The sequence below is a fragment of the Penicillium pulvis genome (assembly GCF_028828015.1).
Source record: "Penicillium pulvis strain IBT 33274 chromosome Unknown contig_1_segment0_segment0, whole genome shotgun sequence".
NCBI classification, from domain to species: Eukaryota; Fungi; Ascomycota; class Eurotiomycetes; order Eurotiales; family Aspergillaceae; genus Penicillium; species Penicillium pulvis.
The window spans coordinates 2382889-2403773 of record NW_026643074.1 but is presented as its reverse complement, the minus strand read 5'-3'; the positions used below and the strand labels follow the sequence as shown (position 1 = coordinate 2403773).

The window sequence follows — 20885 nt, the reverse complement described above, 5'->3', positions numbered from 1 at the left end:
CTATACTTTGCGAAATTCAATCAGAGCTTGGTCTAGACACATTCAAGATGAAGTTCCTTTGTCTTCATGGCGCCATTGGCAATGTCGATGTAGGTCAGTCCGCGAATAAACCCTTGGAATTGATGCTAACCACCTCTAGAATATTGGTATCCAGCTAGGTAGGCTTTACACTAAGGTCAGACTACCTCGTACTAACTAGGCATTCAGCACCTTTGCAAAAAGAATTGCAATCAGACGATACTGCTTCGTTCCATTACATCAATGCACCCGTGCAGATTACTCCTCCGCAAGGTAAGATTGGGCTGAAAAATAGGAGATGAAAGGGTCTAATGGGTGATTTCCAGGCTTTGAAGAATACTTTGGCGTTGGTCCTCATTTCCGCTGGGCTGATGATGGTGGTGCGGCTGAGGACTCCATGATCAGTCGGGTGCGCAAGATCCCTGACGGTCAGAATCCCGAAGATGTGATGCGCGACCTGATTGGAGAGCGCAATGTGGTCTGGCTCAACTACAATGATGTGATGGCGTATCTGTATGATACGATGGAGAAGGATCCGGAGATTCAAGGGATCATTGGATATAGTGAGGGGGCCTCCATTGCAGCCACTCTCATCGTCGATGAAGAAAGGCGTGCACGGACAACGGGTCGTCTGCGACAGATCAAGTGCGCCATGTTTGTCACTGGTTGGCCTCCGATGCATCCCGTCGATGGCGTTCTTCTCGCAGATGAGAGTGACGTGATGATCGATGTTCCCAGTCTGCATGTTATTGGGGCAAACGGTATGTTTCTTCACAGCTCATGGTTTTCGTTTCTAATGGTTTGGTTCTATAGATCCCTTTCGACACGGCGCCTACGCCCTATACAATGTTTGCGATCCCGATACAGCCCAATTTTTCGATACGGGCAAAGGTCACACAATTCCACGTTCTGGACTTGTCATTCAGGAGCTTGGGGATGCTATGCGGGGCCTGATTGAGCAGGCATTCAGTCCAGAGGAATACTAGGATTTAGATTTTGGTCATAGCAACCCAATGATAGCAGTCTCACCTCTTCCCAAGAGCTAATTCGCACATGTATCATGAATTCGGTGTAACATTTACCTAATTTTAACCGTATTAGAACATTTCATGCGGATTGACTTGCTCAATTTTCTGTAAACCACTTCACATGTTCCCTTTTTTCCGTATTCTCCAACAAGGTAATGATCGTCCACGTCTGGATCAATCGAGACTGAACTCTCGATAAGCCAAAGCCGTCAAGAGTCCATCTCCAGTGGATCCTGATTATCCTGATCCTAGATCTACTGGATACCCGTCCTGTCGTACCGGGTCATAATATTCTCCCGTCCATACCCTCCATGGTTAGTATTGGTGTTATCTTTTAACGCCGTATTCATCTCATTTACGGCAACCCGGTAGAACTATGAAACCATGGATGCGACCCCGAGTCTACCATATAATGAGACTATCTGCAGTGGCGAACACAATCTCGTAGAAAAATCCAGAAACTACCGTCGACCAATACTAGCTACCACATTGATTGCGAATTGACAGCCAATCGTACTGCACGTCATGTTCTTCCAGAAACTTGCCTTGCTCTTCACCTGCATCATCGTACCCTCCAATGCACAGAAGACCCCACCCGAACTCTGCGCCACGGGAGTCCATGCTATTCTCATTCGGGGCCAGGGGCCGGGCGATCACTTGAATGTCATGGTTTCCATGCAGAACCTCGTTTTACAGCTCATCCCCGGCTCCAGTAGTGTAGCTCTGCCGTATCATCATGGTGGACCTGATCATCGAGTTGTCGCCGCCGATGGTGCTCTCCTGATGCAGCAGTATATCCGAGACTATGTCGCCTCATGCCCTCAATCGAAGATCTTTCTCATGGGGTACTCCCTGGTAAGTTTATGATCGTCTCCACTTCCACGTTTCTTACGTACCGGTACTTTTCCTTTCCCCGTGTATCAATGGTAATCTCCAATAGGGCGGGATTGTCATGATGGATGGTCTCTGCGGAACTAGTTCCCTATGGCTGGACCCCGTCTCTGCGATTGAACCTCAGTATAACCGCAGTGGTACGCATCCAAGTTCTGATCCGTAGACCCGAATTCTAATTTTAGTAGTGATTGCGGCCGCTGCATACGGCGAGGAGACCTTCATTCCAGGAATGAAATGGAATGCCGGCACTTGTCTTGATGGAATTGGCGTGAGTAAAAAAACCCGATGCATCATCTCTCGAATCCTTGTCGGGCTGAAACATCAATCTAACATTTGCCCAACCACAGGTATACCCGCGTCTCCATCCGGAGTGGTGTGATGCTTATGCCGCGTCAATTCGAGACTACTGTGACGAAGGCGACAGTTCCTGCTGCATGAAGTACCCACCCTTTGACGATGGAGCTCATTTTACCTATATTTTCCGATACAATATCGACCTTTTGCACTTTGTTCAGCGTCGACTGGTAGAAACGCCACTACCTTAACCTTGGCCCTCTACAGCCAATCAAAAGCTTCAGACTAAAAATCGGGGAAAACGGTTGGCAACAAGATCGCCATGTTCCAGGGCAACTTTTTGGGCCACGACGTCCAATGCGGGTGAGCGGTCTTAAGTGGAGAAAAGTGGAGAAACCCACCGTTAGAACGAAGTTTAAACGCGGGACCTAAAAGACGATATTTGGGGAGATTAGGGGTCTTCAAGGAAGCTTAATTCATTATCCTTTGAACGGCTTTAAACTTGTACAGATCGACGGGTCGGTTTTTGTGGTCGGGGTTTGATACGGCATGTCAGTCACTGCAAGTGTTCTCTACCTTGCGCACATATCGTAGCCGAATGACAGATGAACGATATCCGCAAAACGTACCTAAAATTTAGACTCGATAACCTTACGACCTCTAATTACAATACACATCTTACACATCCAATATTAGAGATCAATTAACAGGTCATAGCTCCTTCCAAGCTACCCCATCTAAACAGCCAAATCCAACCTTGGGGGGCTATCGCACCGACCCGACTGTTTCGGGTAGGGTGCAAAAATGGGGCATTCCCATCCGCCACCGGAGCAACGCCCCGGCCTACTGAACCGAATGCCGGGCGCCGGTCCTCCGGCATCTCAAATTTCGAGATTTCGAATAAGCTTATCATTTTCGGCGCATATAGCCTATTCGGATTAGACTTTGATCCTTTTCCATGTCAGCCCGCGAATCAGAATTAGGATCGCGGTATCTACCTCAAACGAGACTACTGCATCGCACCGATCATCGCATGACATTTACGTGTAGAGATTCGGACTTGTAGTTAGTGCCCTGATCTACAACGTGCTTGGCGGCTCTCGCAGGGCTGGAGCTCAAATTTGGGCTCAAATTTGAGCATCCTTTGAAACGGGCTAATGGCGCTACTGCAGGTAGTTGGGCAATCTTTCAATCTCCCCAATACAGTATTTTATCCAGTGTATTTGCAACTTGCCAGTAGATCTACTTTTTGCAATAGTTGAAACCGGTTTTGAGGCTTCTGTGATCTTGGATGCCAAGGGAGTTGGTAAGATGATATGTCCGAATAAAGGGATTATCGGAGATCGTTCGGCCTGTCTTACTCTAGTAAGTCTGGCCCCGGCTTTAGTGGATATCCATTGTACCTAGACTAATGCAATGTTTGGAATCAACCTTGAGGGCTGGAGTTAGTTCGGCACGATTTTCACATCACCCGGGAAAATTCGAATCCTTCGAACTGACCCAAGATCCTGAATATGTGTCTATCTATCTGCATTCTTTCGCAACTTTTGGAATTTCCTTCCAGGGTAGGTCTCGACCGCAAACTTTGATATCAGCGTAACTTTATTGAAACAGACTACTGCACGTTGCGCCTTGTATACATCCCAATCGGGATAGGTTTCCTTCCCGTATAGGCTATGGGGCCCCGGGGCCTTAATGGCCCTGAAAATACATTGAAAGGCTGATTACAAGCCGTAAGATTTCAAGCATTTACAACACGAAAGTTATTTGAGATATTTCAACTGTTTCATAGAATCTAGTTAACATACGGATGGTAAGTATGACAACATGCTAGTGCACTGCTCATATTTGATTTAACCTCATCGGCGAATTAGAGAGAAAATTCAAAATGCCAGGCACTATGCATTGAAATCGATTCAAATATTGAAACAAAAGTTGGTCCATAATTTCAAGCATACCGATAGGGTACTGCTGCTATTGCCTTCTGTGACCTACCGTAAAAGTCAAAAACTGGCTAGTTCGATCTGTATTACGGCTACGCGGAAAAAAGGGAATTTCAACAAAGAACAGTATGATTGGAGAACATCATTAGCAGCACTGTACCGGAACCAGTAGAACTAAACGCAACAAATCTGTGCACGGTGTGGAAATAATAGGAGGGGAGTGAATGTGGGGGAGACGGTTCCAGAGTGCGCGACAGAGCCAGCCTGTCCACGAGTGATTATAATCTTCGTTTTTATAATTTTCCAGAGAGTTAGGAGGAAGGACTCGTAGATGGAGAAGAAGCCAGGAACAATAAAATACTCGGTTTGACAAGATATTACATCAGAGAGAAAGAAGAAGAAGGACTATAGAAAATGATTATAGGAAGTTACTTCATAAGGCACTTGGCCTTTACCCAATATACTAGTTATAACTACAGCTTCTTATACACCTTTGATACTTGATCACAGAAAGTGATAGGCAAACATCCATTTATTCATAGATGGACTACACTCTCCAGATATAGGCCATCTAATTGAAGGTATAGATCTCAATTATCAACGAAAAGTTATTTTCTTTAGCTTCTCTTTTTCCTGTATCACCTCCATACCAGACTTCCACTTTGTATCCTTGGCCTTCCCTTCTACATTATTTCTCGCCCCTCGCCCCCTTTTTCCGCTAACCATCACCTGTGTCCTATGATCCATCGAATTGCTCGCGAAAGAAGCTACTTGAGCCCCAGTATAGCAGGCTTCCTACCACTCACTGGATGTTGGTAGGGCACCAGTGTGAAAGACTTGAAAATCCCCAACTACTCCAAACTATTCTCATTCCGTGTGCTTGCTGTGTGCTGATCGAGGAAAGGGCCCTGAATACCCTTTCCTATACAATGCGATCTCAACCTTACATCCCTTGTTGATACCCCAGAAGGTGAGGGATCACAGGTGCCACAACCATTTTCAAGGAACATCCTGGACGCTCTTAGCTCACCATGGGGGGAACGGCTAACAGCCTGGCTTGCATGAATTTTCAGAGATGAAGTGTCAGTGCCGAGAACAAGACTCAAGGTAAGTAAAGTCCAATTTTACATTCTTCTGCAGGATCATGTATCTTGAACGTCTTTTTTCCCATAAGTAGATTAAATATTCTATTTTGACATACATTATAAAGTGGGTGGTAAGCTATATACAAGATGCGCTTTGAGCGTCATACATATTCCCACGGGTCACCTCGATCATAAAAGAGACGGGGATAAATCATCCATCAAGGCGAAAACGTAGCAGCGAATCAAAATTCACCTGGACTGCTTGGTGCCAGATCCTTTGTGCTCTCTGAAGCCTCTTCAATTCTGCTGAAATTTCTTTCTCTATCCATATTTGATAGAGCAATCCTTTGAGAAATGGGCCTGTGTGTGAAAAGTGATGCCCATAGTTTTCGGCAAGCACCTAGAGATGTGGTGATGTAGATGATGCAGTTCCAGAATCCTTGGAGAGGAAGTACGAGTGCCTCGAAATAGCAAAGAGCGAAGTTGTCCTTTCCCTCAGCTATCAGGGTGTATACACGGTTGATGGTTGACGGCACCTATTCCAACACATCAGCGCTATACTTGAACCCAGAATTGGATGATTGCTTACCCAAGTAATAAGAAGTGCAGCGAAGAAGAGCATTGCACATTTTGTATAAGCCCAAGCAGCAGCATCGGAGCTAGACATCTTTGGAGTTGATTTGAGCGCGTTGGATGTATTGGCGTTCGTGTGCTCTGCGGATGAGACAAAAGCTGCGTATTGAGAGAATTTTCCATCTTGTCCCACTTCGCAACTTTCACCAGCAATTTCGGTGGTGATTTGTACTTCGACTCTCTTCATACTTTGAACGGTATCCAGGCTTCGAGAGGCCATACTGCGGAGGTGCTTTCGCTTCTTATAAATTTCCGTCCCGACGGAGAGGTAGATAAAGCTGGTGACAAGGAATATCATCCTAGAACACGCGTTAAATTTTGGTCTTCCCCCAAAGTTGAAGTGTACTCACCAGACAGGGGCGTAGAAAGTGGCGATTCGAAGTGGATCCCATTGTAGATCAACCCAACACCAAAGCTGTCAAACCAAAGAACCAATTAGCTCGACTCGACGAGGGTAGTGCATGTTGAGAACTGACTGTTGCAGGCCCATAGATCCTCCCTTTTTCTTCTGTTCGCAGGAATGCGTATGTAATCGCTGGAATAAACGGGATTCCGTAACATGCCAGCAGCCATTTCCATTCTAGGCCCCGAAGCTGACTCGACGAGTATCTATGACGGAATGTAAGGTATACGTTGCAGGCCATGGCCAGCGTCCAGAGAGCATCTGCGGGCATGAACCTTTGTCATATGTCAGCATCGGGCTTGTTTGAGCAGAAGAGGAAAGCAAGGGAAAAGGATCAATCGTGAGCAATTGGTAGGATCGGCTAGGTTGGTGGCTAAGGGAAGAAAAACCAGGTCCGATGTGACAAGCCTAAATGCTCTGGGAAAATATTTAGGCTCACATTTGAATCAAAAAGCCCTGTGATTGACACATGACTGAATTTCTGCCTGCTGATATGCCTGACAAAGATATCATAGTCGAGACATTGGCAAGAATATTTCCCCATGATGCATAGAAGACCATGCGATTCACGGGCTTGTGGAATGAAGAAGATGCACTATAGGTAAGAATAACAAATAGAGCACCGCATATTGAGAGCCCCGAAGTGATTCGCTCAGTGATTTCAATGGCCTGATTCTGCTTAGGTGTGAGGGACATGGTCGCAAAAGCACCCCACAAACCGAACGATTTTTCAAAGTGAGCGTCTGATTCGAATAGATCAAGTCGAATAGATCGATTCAAGTAGATCAAGACCCCAAATAGCAAGGATAGATCAGAGGATTGCAAGAGAGAAAAGCCAGCTTTTTCCTGCAGGAAGAAAATATCTGCTTCATCCAAATCTCCGTGGCGAATCCAAAGCCCCTTAAGCCACGCAACCCCGCGCCCACAGAGCTTAAGTCTTAAACTAGAAAAGCTTAAAGATTATTAGTAAACCCGTGTTCTCCGTTTTCGGCTGCGAAAGCGCACGTTCCGTTGGAATAGCGGGTTTCGACTCCACCTTTGCCGAGGCGGCAGCCTAAACGAGTCAATAGTCCTGGTTAAAACCCGTCAGGAAGGTTTCAGTCCCCATCTTTGGTTCACTAGCGACCCAACATCGCCTTTTCATAATGAGGCTAAAGGCTTGTTCTCCCGACAAATTCCCATGGTCATTATCATTGGCTATTCGATGTCGAACCTCGCTCTCATATGGGTTCACCCTGGGCCTAATTTCCCTAAGCGACCGAGGGACAAAAAGTCTCCACGGGCCGTGTCAATCGTGACTAAATTCAGTCGTAGAAAATGACTTCAGAACCCCTGAATTTACATTAGTATTCCAGAAAAGAAATTCAACTGAATTTTTCTATAGCTTGTTGTCTGTGGGCTTTGCCCTATTCTCGGGGGGGTTCAATCGAGACCGGGATTTCGAAACAATTGTGACTTTGCACAGTCGTGCCTAAATATATTAACCCCTGCTCTTTCTATAATGGCTATGGAGTATAGAATTGTCTCTTTTTAGACTCAGTATTACTCTATTCTTAGTGTGGAATACTGTAACCTATTACAGGGATACATTCAATATATATTTAACGCTCTTCAGATTTTTAGCCGGTGCTATGGCATGAAATATAACTTTATATTCATAACGTGAACCTATCTGAATCTACGAGTTTAAAATGCCTCGTGATAGAAGGGTCTGTGTACCCAGGAGTTAAGGAGGTATAACAAAGAGAGAACAATATGCGAGAGCCTAAGGACGTGCAAGATTTGTAATTTTCATGATATAGACTAGTCGAATTGGGAATAGACTCATTGAACATCATGTAGCAAAAAGAGCAATTCATGCTTATCAATTTTCTCATCTGCAGAGTTCTTTCCAAATATCTGCTGCCACCAAGACCTTGAATTTGAAGTCGTTTGACGCGTTGGAAGTTCTGGGGACTTTGCAGCATTTCGCGGCTTTGGAAGCTCTTCGAGCTTGGGTGGATAAAAAAAAGATTTTGTTAATCTCAAAAGATAAGACTTATTCTCAATTCTGAGCTTGGTAATTAAGCCATGCCTCCTGTTTCTTTTCTCTACCTCCGAAAGCTCAAAGCCTCGCCAATTAGTACAGCACCAGCACTCTGTTGTACAAGGACCCCTGCCCTTTTCCCTTTCAGATAGCTGTCTTTGTGAGCAGCACCCACAGCTTCGGCTGCAGCAGCCACCTTGACCCGAGCAGTCCTCAGCCATGTCTTTCCTCATATACCACATGGCCTTCTGCCTCGTGTGATCAAGGTCACATTTTAAATTCCGATCAAGCATGATTTCCGCTTCATGAAGGGCATGTTCTTTCTGAGGATATTGTCTTTGAACCTCCTCTAGCTCTTGGCTCACCTCTTCAATTTGAGTCCTATCAGACTTCAAGGTTATGGCCTTCTGTGAGGCTGTGACTTTGTACTGTAGCTTCTCCTCGAGTTGTATCACTTCCCGAAGGCCGTGTTCAGCGATAATTACATCGATAATCATAACAGATCTATACTCTATTCTCCGTATGGAAACACAGTAATGGGGACTTGATTCAGATGGATACCCCATGGTCCTGTTGAAATCAGCGAGGTAATGTAAGGGACTGAGACGTGAGACCTAATTTGATGGATAAGTGAGTGCCTAGATGGGGGAAAGATCAAGCATAGAAAACCGAAATTTGATTAAAGAAAAGTTTTGTTCAAATAAGACCTGAATGGTAGTAGAGAATTGATAAAGACAGCTATGACCAATATATAACTCTAGTATTGTTTGACTTGCACCTGTGTGGTCGACCGCGACCCGAAGTTAACTAGTCGTTGCCGCATGCTGAAGACAAGAATTAGACTTAACTTATTTGATCGAATTGCCAAACTCTGTATTTCGGAATTTCAAGACGCAACCCTCCTTCCATATGCTCTGGTGCCAATTCGAGCCATCAAAGACTAGCTAAGCTACTGAGCAGAAGTTTGCAAGTCAGGGGCTGTGTTAACTATATAATGTGGAATTGGTCTTATGGAAAGACAAAAAAAATCAATAGGCCATTTAACCTCCCTTAGAGATCAGGCGGACCAGATGATTACAGTTCAAGCTCCGATCTTCGGCTTCAATTCATCTTGGAGTGTCACCGAATCCATATAGAAGGGGTGGCCATTAAGGCATCAAGGATCACGACCACTACTTTGAAGTCGATGGGTCCTTAGAAGTTTGGGGGGCTTTGGGGCATAAGTATAGGTATATGAGTAAGCAGCTCCAATCAAGCAATACTGGGTGTGGGGTGAGTGGAAAGGAGCCCGCTGAAAATGAAAGCAACTCCGCCATGTGTTTGTCTCCAGGTCATCCTTATCTCGATTTATATAAGCCCACTTGAGCATCTATAGCTGACTTTTACCTTAATATATCTCCAAAAAGAGGAAAAGACATCAACCTTCTCGAAAATAATATATTATGATGGATTGCAAGTGATAGAGCGCAAGCCTACGTGAAGGATGAAGTTATATACCCAAACTGCAGCAAGTGGCAACTAATCCCGTTCCGGCCAGTTCCAACAACTTTTTCTCTCCTTCTCTCCCTCAACAACCAAGAACCAACTCAATGTCGCTATTCACTGCCTCTCGTACAGCAACCGGGGTCTTCTCCAAGCCTCAATTCCTGTCAATTGCACGATCCTCGGGACCCCACCGCCTCTACTCAACGCGCCCACCAACCCCCAACACCCCTCAAACCAGCCGCTCCAACTTCCCCGTCCTACCTATCATCGCAATCCTCGCTATCGGCTCTGGCTCCTTCGTCCTCCTCGCGAAGTCACGTACAGGCCAGAAACCCCCTTCCAACTAGACGTCGAACCCCACCGGAAACCCGACGGCCCCTGAATTCAGAATCATACAAATCCGACTACCTAATCCGGATCGACACTTAGCCTAAACCCCTCCTGCAACTTCAAAACCTAAATAAACCTACCATCCACAACCCACTCTCAATCAACCACAAACCCATAAACAATTCGCCATGGCTTCTACTCCTCGTTTCTCCCCTGAAGATGTCACCGTCGTCTTCTTCCTCGGCGGCCCGGGCAGCGGGAAGGGTACCCAGTCCGCAAACCTGGTAAAGGACTACGGTTTCGTCCACCTTTCCGCCGGTGACCTCCTCCGCGCCGAACAAGTCCGCGAGGGAAGCCAGTACGGCGATATGATCAAGACCTACATCCGTGAAGGAAAGATCGTTCCTATGGAGGTTACTGTTGCGTTGCTTTCCAACGCTATGGCCGATTCCCTTGCTACTTCACCGCCACCTGCCGGTACCAAGGCGCGATTCTTGATTGATGGATTCCCCCGCAAATTGGACCAGGCTGTTTTCTTCGAGGCAACTGTTTGTCCCTCTGAGCTGGTTCTTTTCCTTGATTGTCCTGAGGCTGTTATGGAGACCAGACTGTTGAAGCGGGGTGAGACCAGTGGGCGGGATGATGATAATGCGGAGTCGATTCGCAAGCGGTTCCGTACTTTCGTCGAGACTTCTATGCCTGTTGTTGATGATTTCGAGAAGAAGGGCAAGGTCGTGCGGGTTTCTGCTACGGGTTCTGTTGAGGAGGTTTATGAGCATGTGAAGGCTGGTATTGAGGAGAGGGGCTTGCAGGCCCGTTAAGTGGGTTTGTTTTTGTATATAGTGGTATTGGTGGAGGTTACTTATTTGCAATGGTTGGTTCGTGCTAGCCTTTTTGTTTCATCTAGCCTGAATATTAGATCATAGAGGATACATTCTGCTCCCCTACTGGTTGTGTGTTCTTGACCTCTCGAGGTCTAGGTGTAGGGCGTATTTTGGAATTGTTTGTATTCTTGATAAGAAGTTGTTTCTCCAGAAAACATAAAAAAAAAGACATGACATGACTCGTGGGGATCCCAAATCAGCGGGGCCAGTAGATCCATTCCTACAAACTGGCCAGGACAAAAGAGATATAAAATGCATAAAAGAAAAAAAACAAGGATGGCTCCCCTCTATTAGCGGAAAGGAAGAAATTTTTTGTGTTCTGTGAGTTCCACTCCACATAAAACACCGGAATCCATGCACTCCCAAGCAACCCAGCTATCAATCGAGAATTTACTCGGCAGTAGCCTCAATAGAGGCCTGCGCGGGCTGCTCGCGCCGCCGGTCACCGAAGCGGGCCTTGTCACCGTTCTTGGCCTCCTCGGAAGCGGCCTGGATACCCTCACGGACGAAGCGCTCACGCTCAGAGCGGATAACGCTCAGGACACCCTCCAGGGAACGGCGCCAGACCATCAAACGGCCCTGAACCTCAGACCACTGCTTCTCACCGAACACACGGTAGGTGGCACGGTGAACAAGGAACTCCTGGCGAAGCTGCGAGAGCTTACCCTCAACGAGACCAGCACGGATAGTGTCAATGACCCACATCTCAACCTCGGAGGCGGAGACACGCAGAGCGGAGGCAATGGTGGTGTAGGGGAGCGAGCGGGAGGGGGTGGAGGAGGCAAGCGAAGTCAGGGTGAGCAGGCGCATCTTGTTCTGCAGGGCATCGGCAGACTCAGCAAGGACACCACCGGAGATGGAAGCGAGCGGGGTGGCGGCAATGAACTCCTCGTAGGCGTCGAGGGTGTCGGAGGTGAAGATCTCCAGCAGCTCGAACAGAGTGCTGTCGCTGGACCGGAGACCCTGGACGGCATCGGAGGCAGTCAGGGGAGTGAAGTCGAAAACGGTGGGACGACGCAGGGCCATGGCGAGAGCGCGGACAGCCAGGTCGCGAGCGGCGGGCTTGCTGGCATCAGCCGCGGGGATGGTCTCAAGAGCCTGCACGACGTGGGACTGGGCCATATCCTCATCACCAGCCGCGGTAGCCGCATCAGCAATAGCCAAGTGCAATTTCTGGGCCTCCTCCTGGTCCAATTCCCACGAAGAGAGCCATGTGGGGAGCTGGTTGGCCAACTGAGGCTTCAAGGCCTCGAAGGCATATCCGGATCCAGACTGGCGAATCACGGCCACAATGGCCAGGAGAACGTGGTACCGGCTGGAGTCGTTTCCGGAAAGAGTGTTAAAGATGGTGGTGAGGATGGAGATGGCCAGTGTCGGGCCAAACTGAGGGGAGGTGGTGATGGGCTTAGCGAGGTAGGCGCAGATGCGAGAAAGGAACATATCCGGGTCGGAGGCCAGGTGGACGAGGTGCACAAGCAGGTTGTAAGAGGGGATGATTTCTGCCATTATCATCTCAAGTCAGTTTCTTCCATCCTACAGAGAGAGAAAAAGTTGCATCGCCGCTCCCTCGAATATCATTTTTCATCTCGTCGGTCGCAACTTTGTATCTTCGCAATTCGCTCACTCACCTTTCTCAGGGGCACCGTTCAGGACGGCGGCGGCGGCCACAATCTTCTTAAGGACCTCATCGCGCTGCTTCAGGTCGGGCTCGCCCTCAGACTGTTCCTGCTCGCGGATCGGCTGGAGGAGCGGGGCGATCTCGGACTGGAGGGTGTCCTCTTTGCGGAGAGCGTCGACATACTGGGCGAACTCCTCGGCGAGCTCGGCGAAAGAACCCTCAATGAGGAGGGTGTTGGTCGGAGCGGGCATGATGGGGGGTTGGTGTGGTGGGAGAGAGGGAGAGAGGAGGTTCTTTGATGGTGGAGTCTATCGATAAGTTGAGAAATTTCAGTGTGTGCCAAAAAAGTCTTGGCGAAAGGAACACTGATTTGCCCGTACAAGTCTAACGTCAAACCGCCATTGATCTACACTTCACACCACCACGAGGATACAGGATTTTGGAGTGATGTTTTCATTTATCGAATTTATTAATCAAATCAGTTGCTTATACGCCACTGGTATTAAGGCACGATGTGCCAATGCAAACAACTAATACATCGCTGCTAACGACAGACGAACACCATCTTCATAGATAAGGGGATAGCATCAATGCAAGGAGACATCCAGAAACGGGGAATGAGAGAATTTTTGACAAAAACCAGGACACGATTGGCGTGGCGCTAAAATATGGGATAGACAAGGGAACACAGTCTGACACCGAACGACTTTCAATGAAAGTGGTGTACCTCACAGCACCAGACGCATAGCCAGGAACATGAGGCCAGCCATCATACCGGTGGAGTAAGTCTCGAGGAGGCCTCCCAGGGGAGCGGCAGCGTTGGTGGTTGTAGCGCTGGCGGCAACCGACGACGAGCTGACGGCCTTGTTATTGTAGGAGTCGGAGCTAGTGCCGGTGCTTGTGGTCATGGCCAGAGTGCTGGTTGCAGTCATCGACGATGAGGTGCTTTCAATAGCAGTGGCATTCTTGCTTCCACACTTGGCAGCCTTTTTGCAGGCCTCTTGGCCCATGGAATCATTGGGATGGGCGTCAACACACTGGCCATAGTTGGCCTCGCAGACATAGAAGGGAACAGTCTGGATATAAGGCGCGACATCGGCAGCCTTGCCATCAGAACAAATACAGCTGAACTTGAGGGTGGCCTGTTGGAAGAAATTAGGTCAGAATGCTGTCGGCATCAGGTCTTGTACAGGGTATCATACCGGATCACAGGTGTTTTCCTTGGTGTCACCCTTGCAAATCGCCGGGCACTGGTTGCGCTGTCCCTGGCACCATGAGTCTGTTGTGATCTGGTCAGCTATGGTCACCTGAAATCTTCTCAGGATAACGTACTCAGCTCATCCGGCTTGACCAGGCCGAGGTTGAAGCCTCCAGGCAAGATGTAGGAGGTGGAGTTCTGGGCCAAAGCCGAGACCACAAGGGTCGAGAAGAGCACGGCGGAGGAAAGCATTATGAATGGGATAATTTGGGAATGGTGAGGTGATACACTTGTAGAGTAATGTAGCGAGGAAGAGGGGAGTTACGGAAGAGGAGGATGGAAGATGGAAAATGGAGAGTGGGATAATGGTAGCAAACAACAGGCAGGAACAATGGAGATTAAATGCAAAGTAATAAATAAGGTATTGATTCAAATTCCGGGGAACTGGGTAACTGCGAACAGGATGCACCGCCTGACTTTCACATAACTTTCCTGTTTTTCGTTTCTCCCTTTCTCCCTATCAGGCTTTTCTGTATCTTTTGTACGACTATCGCAAATATGAGAGACCCTGATTTCTAAGATCACATTCTCCCCTGCAGCGTGATCTAGAAATCATCACGAGCAAGATTCATATAGGCGTAACCTTAAAACACGTCCATATTTCCCTCTTCCCTTGCTCAGGGTATGGCTGTTTGGAGACCCATACAGTACTCGTGCGGGAATTATTGATACCAACATTGGTTCCTGCATTCCAAGTCAGATTCTTCATCGCAAAGACCCAGCCTCCTTGCAGCTGTCACGCCGATTGCATACCCAAGTAAGACTGCTAGGAGTCTGGCCAACAACCAGGCTGATCATGTTGATCTGAGACACATGGGATGAGTCAATCAACTCAAAGTCCCTTGAATGGCAACCTGTTTGCAGCGACAAACCCATGTTGATCTCTATATAGTTCTCAAGGTGAGGGACTTTACCCGATTAGGTACCGAGGCACCGAGCTCCGGGATAAACGGTAAAACGGGGCCACGATTAAAGTTGCCCGCTAACAGTACTCCTCCTTGCAGCACTTCATCTCCTGTGCAACTACTGTTGTTTTGAAATCCATTAGAGGGCTTAAAATCAACAATGGTGGACACGGCTGCCGAGGTCGCCCATTTCCGCTCCTTTCAGTGGGCCAACTCCCTCATCTCCTCCGAGGACTACATTCCAATTGACACGGACTCGAGGCGCATCAAGCCCACATCCGGGGAAGATGGATACTTCGCCGATACCTTAGGCAGTTCGTCTACAATTCCTCATCTGCTCACCCTCCAACGGCGCAATATCTCCCCCGCGCCCGCGGAGGTCCCAACGTGGCTCCCGGCAACCAAGAAGAATGCCGGCGCAAAACCCACTCCGGGCGTAAACCCGCCTGATGTGCTGATGCTTGTTGATCTGTCAAGCCCCGGGTTATCGGGACACCCGTCTCGAGCGCATGGTGGTGTTACGGCCACGCTGATCGACGAGGCGATGTCCTTGGCCGTTGCCGTACATGCCAACGGTCCCGCATCCCCACCCGCCTCGGCAGACGATAATCCTCGTGGAAAGATCTTCACTGTCCAGCTGGATGTGCGCTATCGCGGGAAAGTGGACGTCCCGGCTTTGGCTGTTATCCGGGCTAAGGTTGTCGCCCGCGTTGGTCGGAAGTTCTGGGTGCGGGCGCAGGTTGTGCAGGAGGATGAGGAGGGCGCTGGTGGTCATTTAGAATGGGCGAAACGGAAGATCGTGAAGGCGGATGCTATGGCTTTCTGGATGACTACTCCGGAGACGCGTCTGTGAATATATTACTTATATAGAGTGATCACTGATTGTACATATTATGCGCATCCATTGATGCCAAATGTTGACATGTAAATATTTCAACATTGAACATTCCAGGTTTCTGTTACATTCCTATACTGTATCCGTCGTATCTAGATGGGCATGGACATAGAATAAGTACAATCCTTGTCTATTGCTATATCTGAATTGTCTCTTGTATCTGCAATTCTATACCGTAGTCAAAGTATTAATCTACAACTTCTCCATCTTCCTCGTCCCCACATTCCGACTAGCACTAACCACCAATCCAACCTGCGTACCTAACGCAACAACCTCCCCATCCTGATCTAGAACAGTAACATCCAAATCAGTCCGTCCATCTCTAACAACCTTAGTCACAATCCGACTATAAAGCCACTCAACTCCACCAGCAGGCAAATGCTTCTTCATATCAATATTCAACGTCACAGTCGGATACCAAAATTTAGCCTTTACATCATCAACACTCTCACCCTTTTCTTTTGCAACCGCATTGGCAGAAACACTATCAAACCCATCAAGCGCCATAGGAAACATATCAAGCAAATAAACAACAGCCGCATCTGTCCACTTCCCGTTCTGGTCGCCGCAAGGCCTGAACCGCGCCCACTGGTCAATAGCCATAGACCCAGTCCGCTGCTGCTGTGTCTCGCCCTTCCCGGGCCCGTACAGCTCAAGCTGGGTCGCTGCGCGCCGGAATTCAGGGAATGGAGGTGCGGACTTCACCCATGCGCCATCTTTGCCTGTTTCAGCAAGCTGGGTAAAGTTTATCCGCCCATCAGGGAGTGAGCCTGGGACTGGTTCTGGGTGTGCTTTCCAGCCTGTTGGGACGGTGATTCCGACCTCCGCGTCTGGGGGACTGACGGTTATGTAGCCGACGACTTTGGTCTCAAGTTTGGAGGGTTGTTTCTCGGAGGGTTGGAGGAGTTTTATGTGAATTGTGCTTGTGCGGGCGCCGAGCTTTACGTCTTCAACTTCTAGGGTTGCGGGGCCGGCTGCTGTGCGGCGGATGAAGGAGAATTGGAGGGAAATTGGTGAGGCGGGGCTGGAGTATTGCTTTGGGTGGGCGTGCTCGAAGTGTGTTAAGGCTAGTTTGTATAGGACTGCTGATGTGTAGCCGCCGTGGGGTACTGGAGGATTGTCAGTACTGAGTACGGCTTTTTTAACTGCGTTGGGTCAATCATTGGTGAATTGAAGGTGGGTAGGCTTTACCAGTTCCAATGCACCATTCTGGGCGGAGGTTGGCGCTATACTTATTGGCGTCTTCTGGGGTGACGCGGATTGCATCTTCGAAGGCGGCGTTGAGAGGCATGGCTGGCTGTTTATCTCTTGTGACTCTGCGACCTTGGAGTATGCGGGTGCATTGGGGATCCCTGTAGATGTGGGACCGAGGTTTTATACACTAGTTAGCTTGGGATGATCTCCGCTCCGCATTATTCAGGGTTGCGACGAACCTCGGCTCGGCGATTTTACAGGCACTACCGACGCTGAGTCACCATTTCGCGGTACTTTCTGGCAGAGCTTCAAGTAGTGAAAAGAGTGGCTCGACTGGTCAAATATGTGTAGCTTCGAATGTTTTAGGAAATTCAGAAGGGCCCTTGGATTTTAGACAAAGGTTCCAAGCTAATCCATAAAGGAGATTTTCTACGTTTGCTCCGCTATATATTCAAAGATTAACCATCACCCGGAAATAATTATCTTCAAGTTTAAACCTCAAAACTATGTAGTCATCCGAAAAACAAAGAATTTAATAAAAAAATGATATGAAATAACTCCAGCTACCTCTTGACATCGTAGACTCATTCTTGCACGCTGAATATTGGAAAGTTGTTTTATGTCGGGGTTTACCAAGCCCTACTGGGCTTCGGGCTTGACCGGAGAACTCAGTTGTTGCAAGCAAGACAACACACCTAGGGGAGATTAGTCAACCGAATAAACCCAAGATGAATGATTATAAATGAAGAGACACCTACCTGTCACTCCCTGCGTCAATGTCGCTTGGGCCTCAGTGCTTCGCGATCCTAACGTGACCGTCATGGCGTAATCGACGCCATTAGCCTTTTGCAATTTGTTGGCCCAGCGGAACACGGGCTCATCTTCACGGTTGTCACCAATGACCAATAGGAAATCGGGTTTCGGAACCTCCTCTGACTTATCAGAGGACTCCAAGCACCACCGCCAGACCTGCTCTGCAGCTGACGCTTTACTTGTGCTTGCGAGTTCCACGATGAGAGCGCCCTCAACAGGAACGGCATGTACGCCGTAACTAGCGCATGCATCATTGATATGGTCTGCACATTCGGCAGCAAGACGTCCGGCGCCAGGACGGTCCTCGGCAGACCCATAGTGGAACACAAGCGAACAATGACGTTCCTCGATCCAGCTACCCTCAGTCCGGTCCTTGAAATATTTCAAAATATTTGACACTGACTTCTTCCAGCTTTGAATGTGTGTCTGCTTTGCGAGACGAGTCCACTCATCGGACTGAGGATCACGGACGAAGCATCCATTTTCGGCAATGAGTCCTAAATTATTGACTTGGCGGAACAGCCGCTCCATCTCCTCGGGCATACGTGAGCTCATGACGTATACCACATTGGCAGGATCATCAGCAAGTTCAGTCAGTGTTGTAATGGCACGCTGAGGGGTGGTAAGAATGATGCTCTGTGGGGATCCCCATGAGGCAAGAGTACCCTCGTAGTCGATAATCATGAGCCGGCGCTTGGTCTGTCGGTATCGCTCGATAAGTCGGGGCACAGAGAGTCGAGGAACGGCCATGATCTCTCGCGACGATTGCTCATTCCAGACGTGTTTCAGAGACTCATTGAAAGACTTGACCCAGTTTGCAGTAGAGTTGTGCAGGACTGCGCGGTGGAGCTCGTCCCACACCTCTTTGCGTTTTTCCTCGCTTCGTGTGAGCGCTGTGTGAATGGCTTCTGAACATTGCCGGTAGTCCCAAGGGTTCACGAGGAGCGCGTGATTTCCGAACACAGACGCACTGCCAGTGAACTCGCTGAGAATGAGAGACCCATATTTCTTGTCACTGTAGCTACCATCCTGGCAGTACACGAATTCATGACTGGTTAGGTTCATGCCCTCGCGGAGACTTGTGATCATCAAAGCATCCGCCACTGTAATAAGGGCGAGGTACTGCGAGAATGCAAGGTCTTGTTTCAGGAAAACAAGGGGCTGGTGAGCCAGTGTCGAGTGAGTTGAGTTTATTCGCATGGCAATATCAGATACGGTAGCCTCCAGCTCGGGCTGCTCCGTAGTACTTGTCGCGACCTGAATCAAGACCACCTTATCTGCCCATTCTGGGTAGGTGTTGAGAAACAATTCGTAACTCAGCAGCTTTTGACGAATACCCCGCACAGAGTCAATTTTATCGCGGGCCACAATCAGTCGTTGGCCTTGGTATCGTTCAGAAATGATATCGACCCATTGTTCCACATCTGCTGTATGACGTCGCTTATCCCAAGAAGTAGGATCAATACCAATTGGGAATGTACCCACGTTGATGAAGCGGTCCTCCATCTGAATTCCTTCATTAGTTGCCTCCACGCAGAGAATGCGACTGCATGTCTGCAAGAAGTGCCGACAGTACTCTGTGGTTTGGAAACCGATCAGGTTGGCACCAAGAATACCTTCCAGCAGCTCCTTACGCGGGGCCAAGCACTTGAACACCTCAGAAGACGGGAATGCAATGTGCAAAAAGAACCCAATTTGAGCGTCAGGAAGCAACTTGCGCAACATAGCTGGGACAAGTAACAGGTGGTAGTCCTGGACCCAAATCGAATCACCCCGTTTCCAGTGCTTGGCGATACGGTTGGCGAATTCTTGGTTGAGTTTCACATAATAAATCCAGGAATGATCTTCGTAGGCTTTGCTCTTCGGGTTATCAGGGATCTGATAATGAAAAACAGGCCAGAGGATGGTCTTGCAGAAGTGGGTATAATGACCATCAAAGTCGCCGTCATGTACAAACACAGTCAACGAGTTATATTCGTCTTCCAACTTCTCTGCAATATCATTGCGAGTATGCTTTGCCAGGGAATCAGTGGGCATCCCCAATGTGCCTACCCACATCATCTCACCCAGGTATCCTGAATCTTTGGCAGAACGGACGGCATTGCGCAAGCCACCATTGCCTTGCTCCGCGGTCTGAATAGTCCATTCTGCTTTAGAAAAGGACATCTTTCGACTAATAGATCCATTCTTCCGGACCCCAGGGTATGGAGCTACCGTCGCGGTTTCCGGGATATTTGGGAGGGGAGGTTTGGCTTTGGATTCCTTGACCGGCACAGGGTCCTGGTGTTTCAAGATGGACGGAGAGGGGGATACAATGGTCTTCCGCTTTGGCTGAGTGAGAGAGGTAGTCGATCCCCAGGCCGGAGAATGCGCTTCACTCTCCGTGAAGATCTGGTTACCCGTTGGTGGAGTGGATGCTGGTGGAAATGGGTATCCTGAGTGTTGCTCCTCAGCCTTTGCTAAATCATTGGCAAAGATGCGCTCATGGTCTGTCGTCGCACCTGGGGTGAGACCAGGTTGTATGGTGGGGGTTTTCTTCTCGAATAGGCTGGTCGTGACGGGTGGTGTTACTGGATCGTTGACAGGAATCACAGGATTGGCGGCCGAAGGAGGGTCTGCAGCAGCAACACTGTCGCGGGACTTCGCATCATGGAAGTTTACCGTGTAGGGCAAAAAGCTAAAGTATCATCAAATTAGCCATGTTGTGTTTTGGTGTCACCGCTTCTTCCCTAGCCAAGGTACTTACAGTGACGCGATAAAGACGGTCATGATGGAGGGGTCAGTCCAGCCGTGGAGGGGCAGAAGGGCAAGGACACGAATGGGTTAGACAAATAAAGCTCCCGTTGAGGGATTTGGCAGTCCACCAAGGTGATATTTTTGTAGCGAAAGAAATAGCTGGAATGATCTAGGAGTCAAGATGTTTGGCAGCTCGAAACGAATTAGGTGAGGATCTGCTTTTCTCTCATGTCTACGTCATGTACGTTGATGGACACGGTGTGTGTTTGCACACAACTGTTGGTCGCTGTCTTACCACAAATCAGATTCAAGACAGTTTACGCATTACCTTCCCTCATGACAACATGACAGGGGAAATCCGAGAGTCCAGACCCAGGACTGCTTGTACTTGCTGGACTGTATGACTTTAACGACTTCATACCAGATCCCGATGGCTCCGTATC

The 20885-nt window shown here is 48.5% G+C and overlaps 10 protein-coding genes across 10 annotated transcripts; 5 read left to right on the top strand and 5 right to left on the bottom strand.

Annotated features, from left to right (window-relative positions):
* Window positions 1–47: 47 nt before the first annotated feature.
* Window positions 48–1004, top strand: N7503_003848 (uncharacterized protein; the record flags this gene model as incomplete). Its single annotated transcript, XM_057063395.1, has 5 exons — window positions 48–89; window positions 140–158; window positions 208–291; window positions 345–779; window positions 832–1004. The coding sequence occupies 5 exons, from the start codon at window positions 48–50 to the stop codon at window positions 1002–1004; spliced, it is 753 nt and encodes a 250-aa protein (XP_056924310.1).
* A 567-nt stretch (window positions 1005–1571) lies between these two features.
* Window positions 1572–2485, top strand: N7503_003847 (uncharacterized protein; the record flags this gene model as incomplete). Its single annotated transcript, XM_057063394.1, has 4 exons — window positions 1572–1901; window positions 1987–2077; window positions 2126–2208; window positions 2288–2485. 4 exons carry the CDS (start codon window positions 1572–1574, stop codon window positions 2483–2485), a joined length of 702 nt encoding a protein of 233 aa, XP_056924309.1.
* Window positions 2486–5504: 3019 nt separating this feature from the next.
* N7503_003846 (uncharacterized protein) lies at window positions 5505–6994 on the bottom strand (the record flags this gene model as incomplete). Its single annotated transcript, XM_057063393.1, has 5 exons — window positions 5505–5798; window positions 5852–6194; window positions 6246–6310; window positions 6372–6573; window positions 6738–6994. The coding sequence occupies 5 exons, from the start codon at window positions 6992–6994 to the stop codon at window positions 5505–5507; spliced, it is 1161 nt and encodes a 386-aa protein (XP_056924308.1).
* A 2919-nt stretch (window positions 6995–9913) lies between these two features.
* N7503_003845 (uncharacterized protein) lies at window positions 9914–10156 on the top strand (the record flags this gene model as incomplete). Its single annotated transcript, XM_057063392.1, has 1 exon — window positions 9914–10156. The coding sequence occupies one exon, from the start codon at window positions 9914–9916 to the stop codon at window positions 10154–10156; it is 243 nt and encodes an 80-aa protein (XP_056924307.1).
* A 171-nt stretch (window positions 10157–10327) lies between these two features.
* On the top strand, window positions 10328–10960 carry ura6 (uridylate kinase ura6; the record flags this gene model as incomplete). The annotated part of the gene is made up of 1 exon (XM_057063391.1): window positions 10328–10960. The coding sequence occupies one exon, from the start codon at window positions 10328–10330 to the stop codon at window positions 10958–10960; it is 633 nt and encodes a 210-aa protein (XP_056924306.1).
* A 453-nt stretch (window positions 10961–11413) lies between these two features.
* Window positions 11414–12892, bottom strand: N7503_003843 (PCI domain protein; the record flags this gene model as incomplete). Its single annotated transcript, XM_057063390.1, has 2 exons — window positions 11414–12522; window positions 12652–12892. 2 exons carry the CDS (start codon window positions 12890–12892, stop codon window positions 11414–11416), a joined length of 1350 nt encoding a protein of 449 aa, XP_056924305.1.
* Window positions 12893–13369: 477 nt separating this feature from the next.
* On the bottom strand, window positions 13370–14091 carry N7503_003842 (uncharacterized protein; the record flags this gene model as incomplete). The annotated part of the gene is made up of 3 exons (XM_057063389.1): window positions 13370–13783; window positions 13844–13920; window positions 13974–14091. 3 exons carry the CDS (start codon window positions 14089–14091, stop codon window positions 13370–13372), a joined length of 609 nt encoding a protein of 202 aa, XP_056924304.1.
* An 873-nt stretch (window positions 14092–14964) lies between these two features.
* N7503_003841 (PaaI family thioesterase) lies at window positions 14965–15657 on the top strand (the record flags this gene model as incomplete). The annotated part of the gene is made up of 1 exon (XM_057063388.1): window positions 14965–15657. The coding sequence occupies one exon, from the start codon at window positions 14965–14967 to the stop codon at window positions 15655–15657; it is 693 nt and encodes a 230-aa protein (XP_056924303.1).
* A 234-nt stretch (window positions 15658–15891) lies between these two features.
* Window positions 15892–16990, bottom strand: N7503_003840 (thioesterase family protein; the record flags this gene model as incomplete). The annotated part of the gene is made up of 2 exons (XM_057063387.1): window positions 15892–16808; window positions 16891–16990. 2 exons carry the CDS (start codon window positions 16988–16990, stop codon window positions 15892–15894), a joined length of 1017 nt encoding a protein of 338 aa, XP_056924302.1.
* Window positions 16991–17532: 542 nt separating this feature from the next.
* Window positions 17533–20475, bottom strand: N7503_003839 (putative alpha,alpha-trehalose phosphate synthase subunit TPS3; the record flags this gene model as incomplete). The annotated part of the gene is made up of 3 exons (XM_057063386.1): window positions 17533–17588; window positions 17652–20383; window positions 20453–20475. The coding sequence occupies 3 exons, from the start codon at window positions 20473–20475 to the stop codon at window positions 17533–17535; spliced, it is 2811 nt and encodes a 936-aa protein (XP_056924301.1).
* Between the last annotated feature and the right edge of the window lie 410 nt (window positions 20476–20885).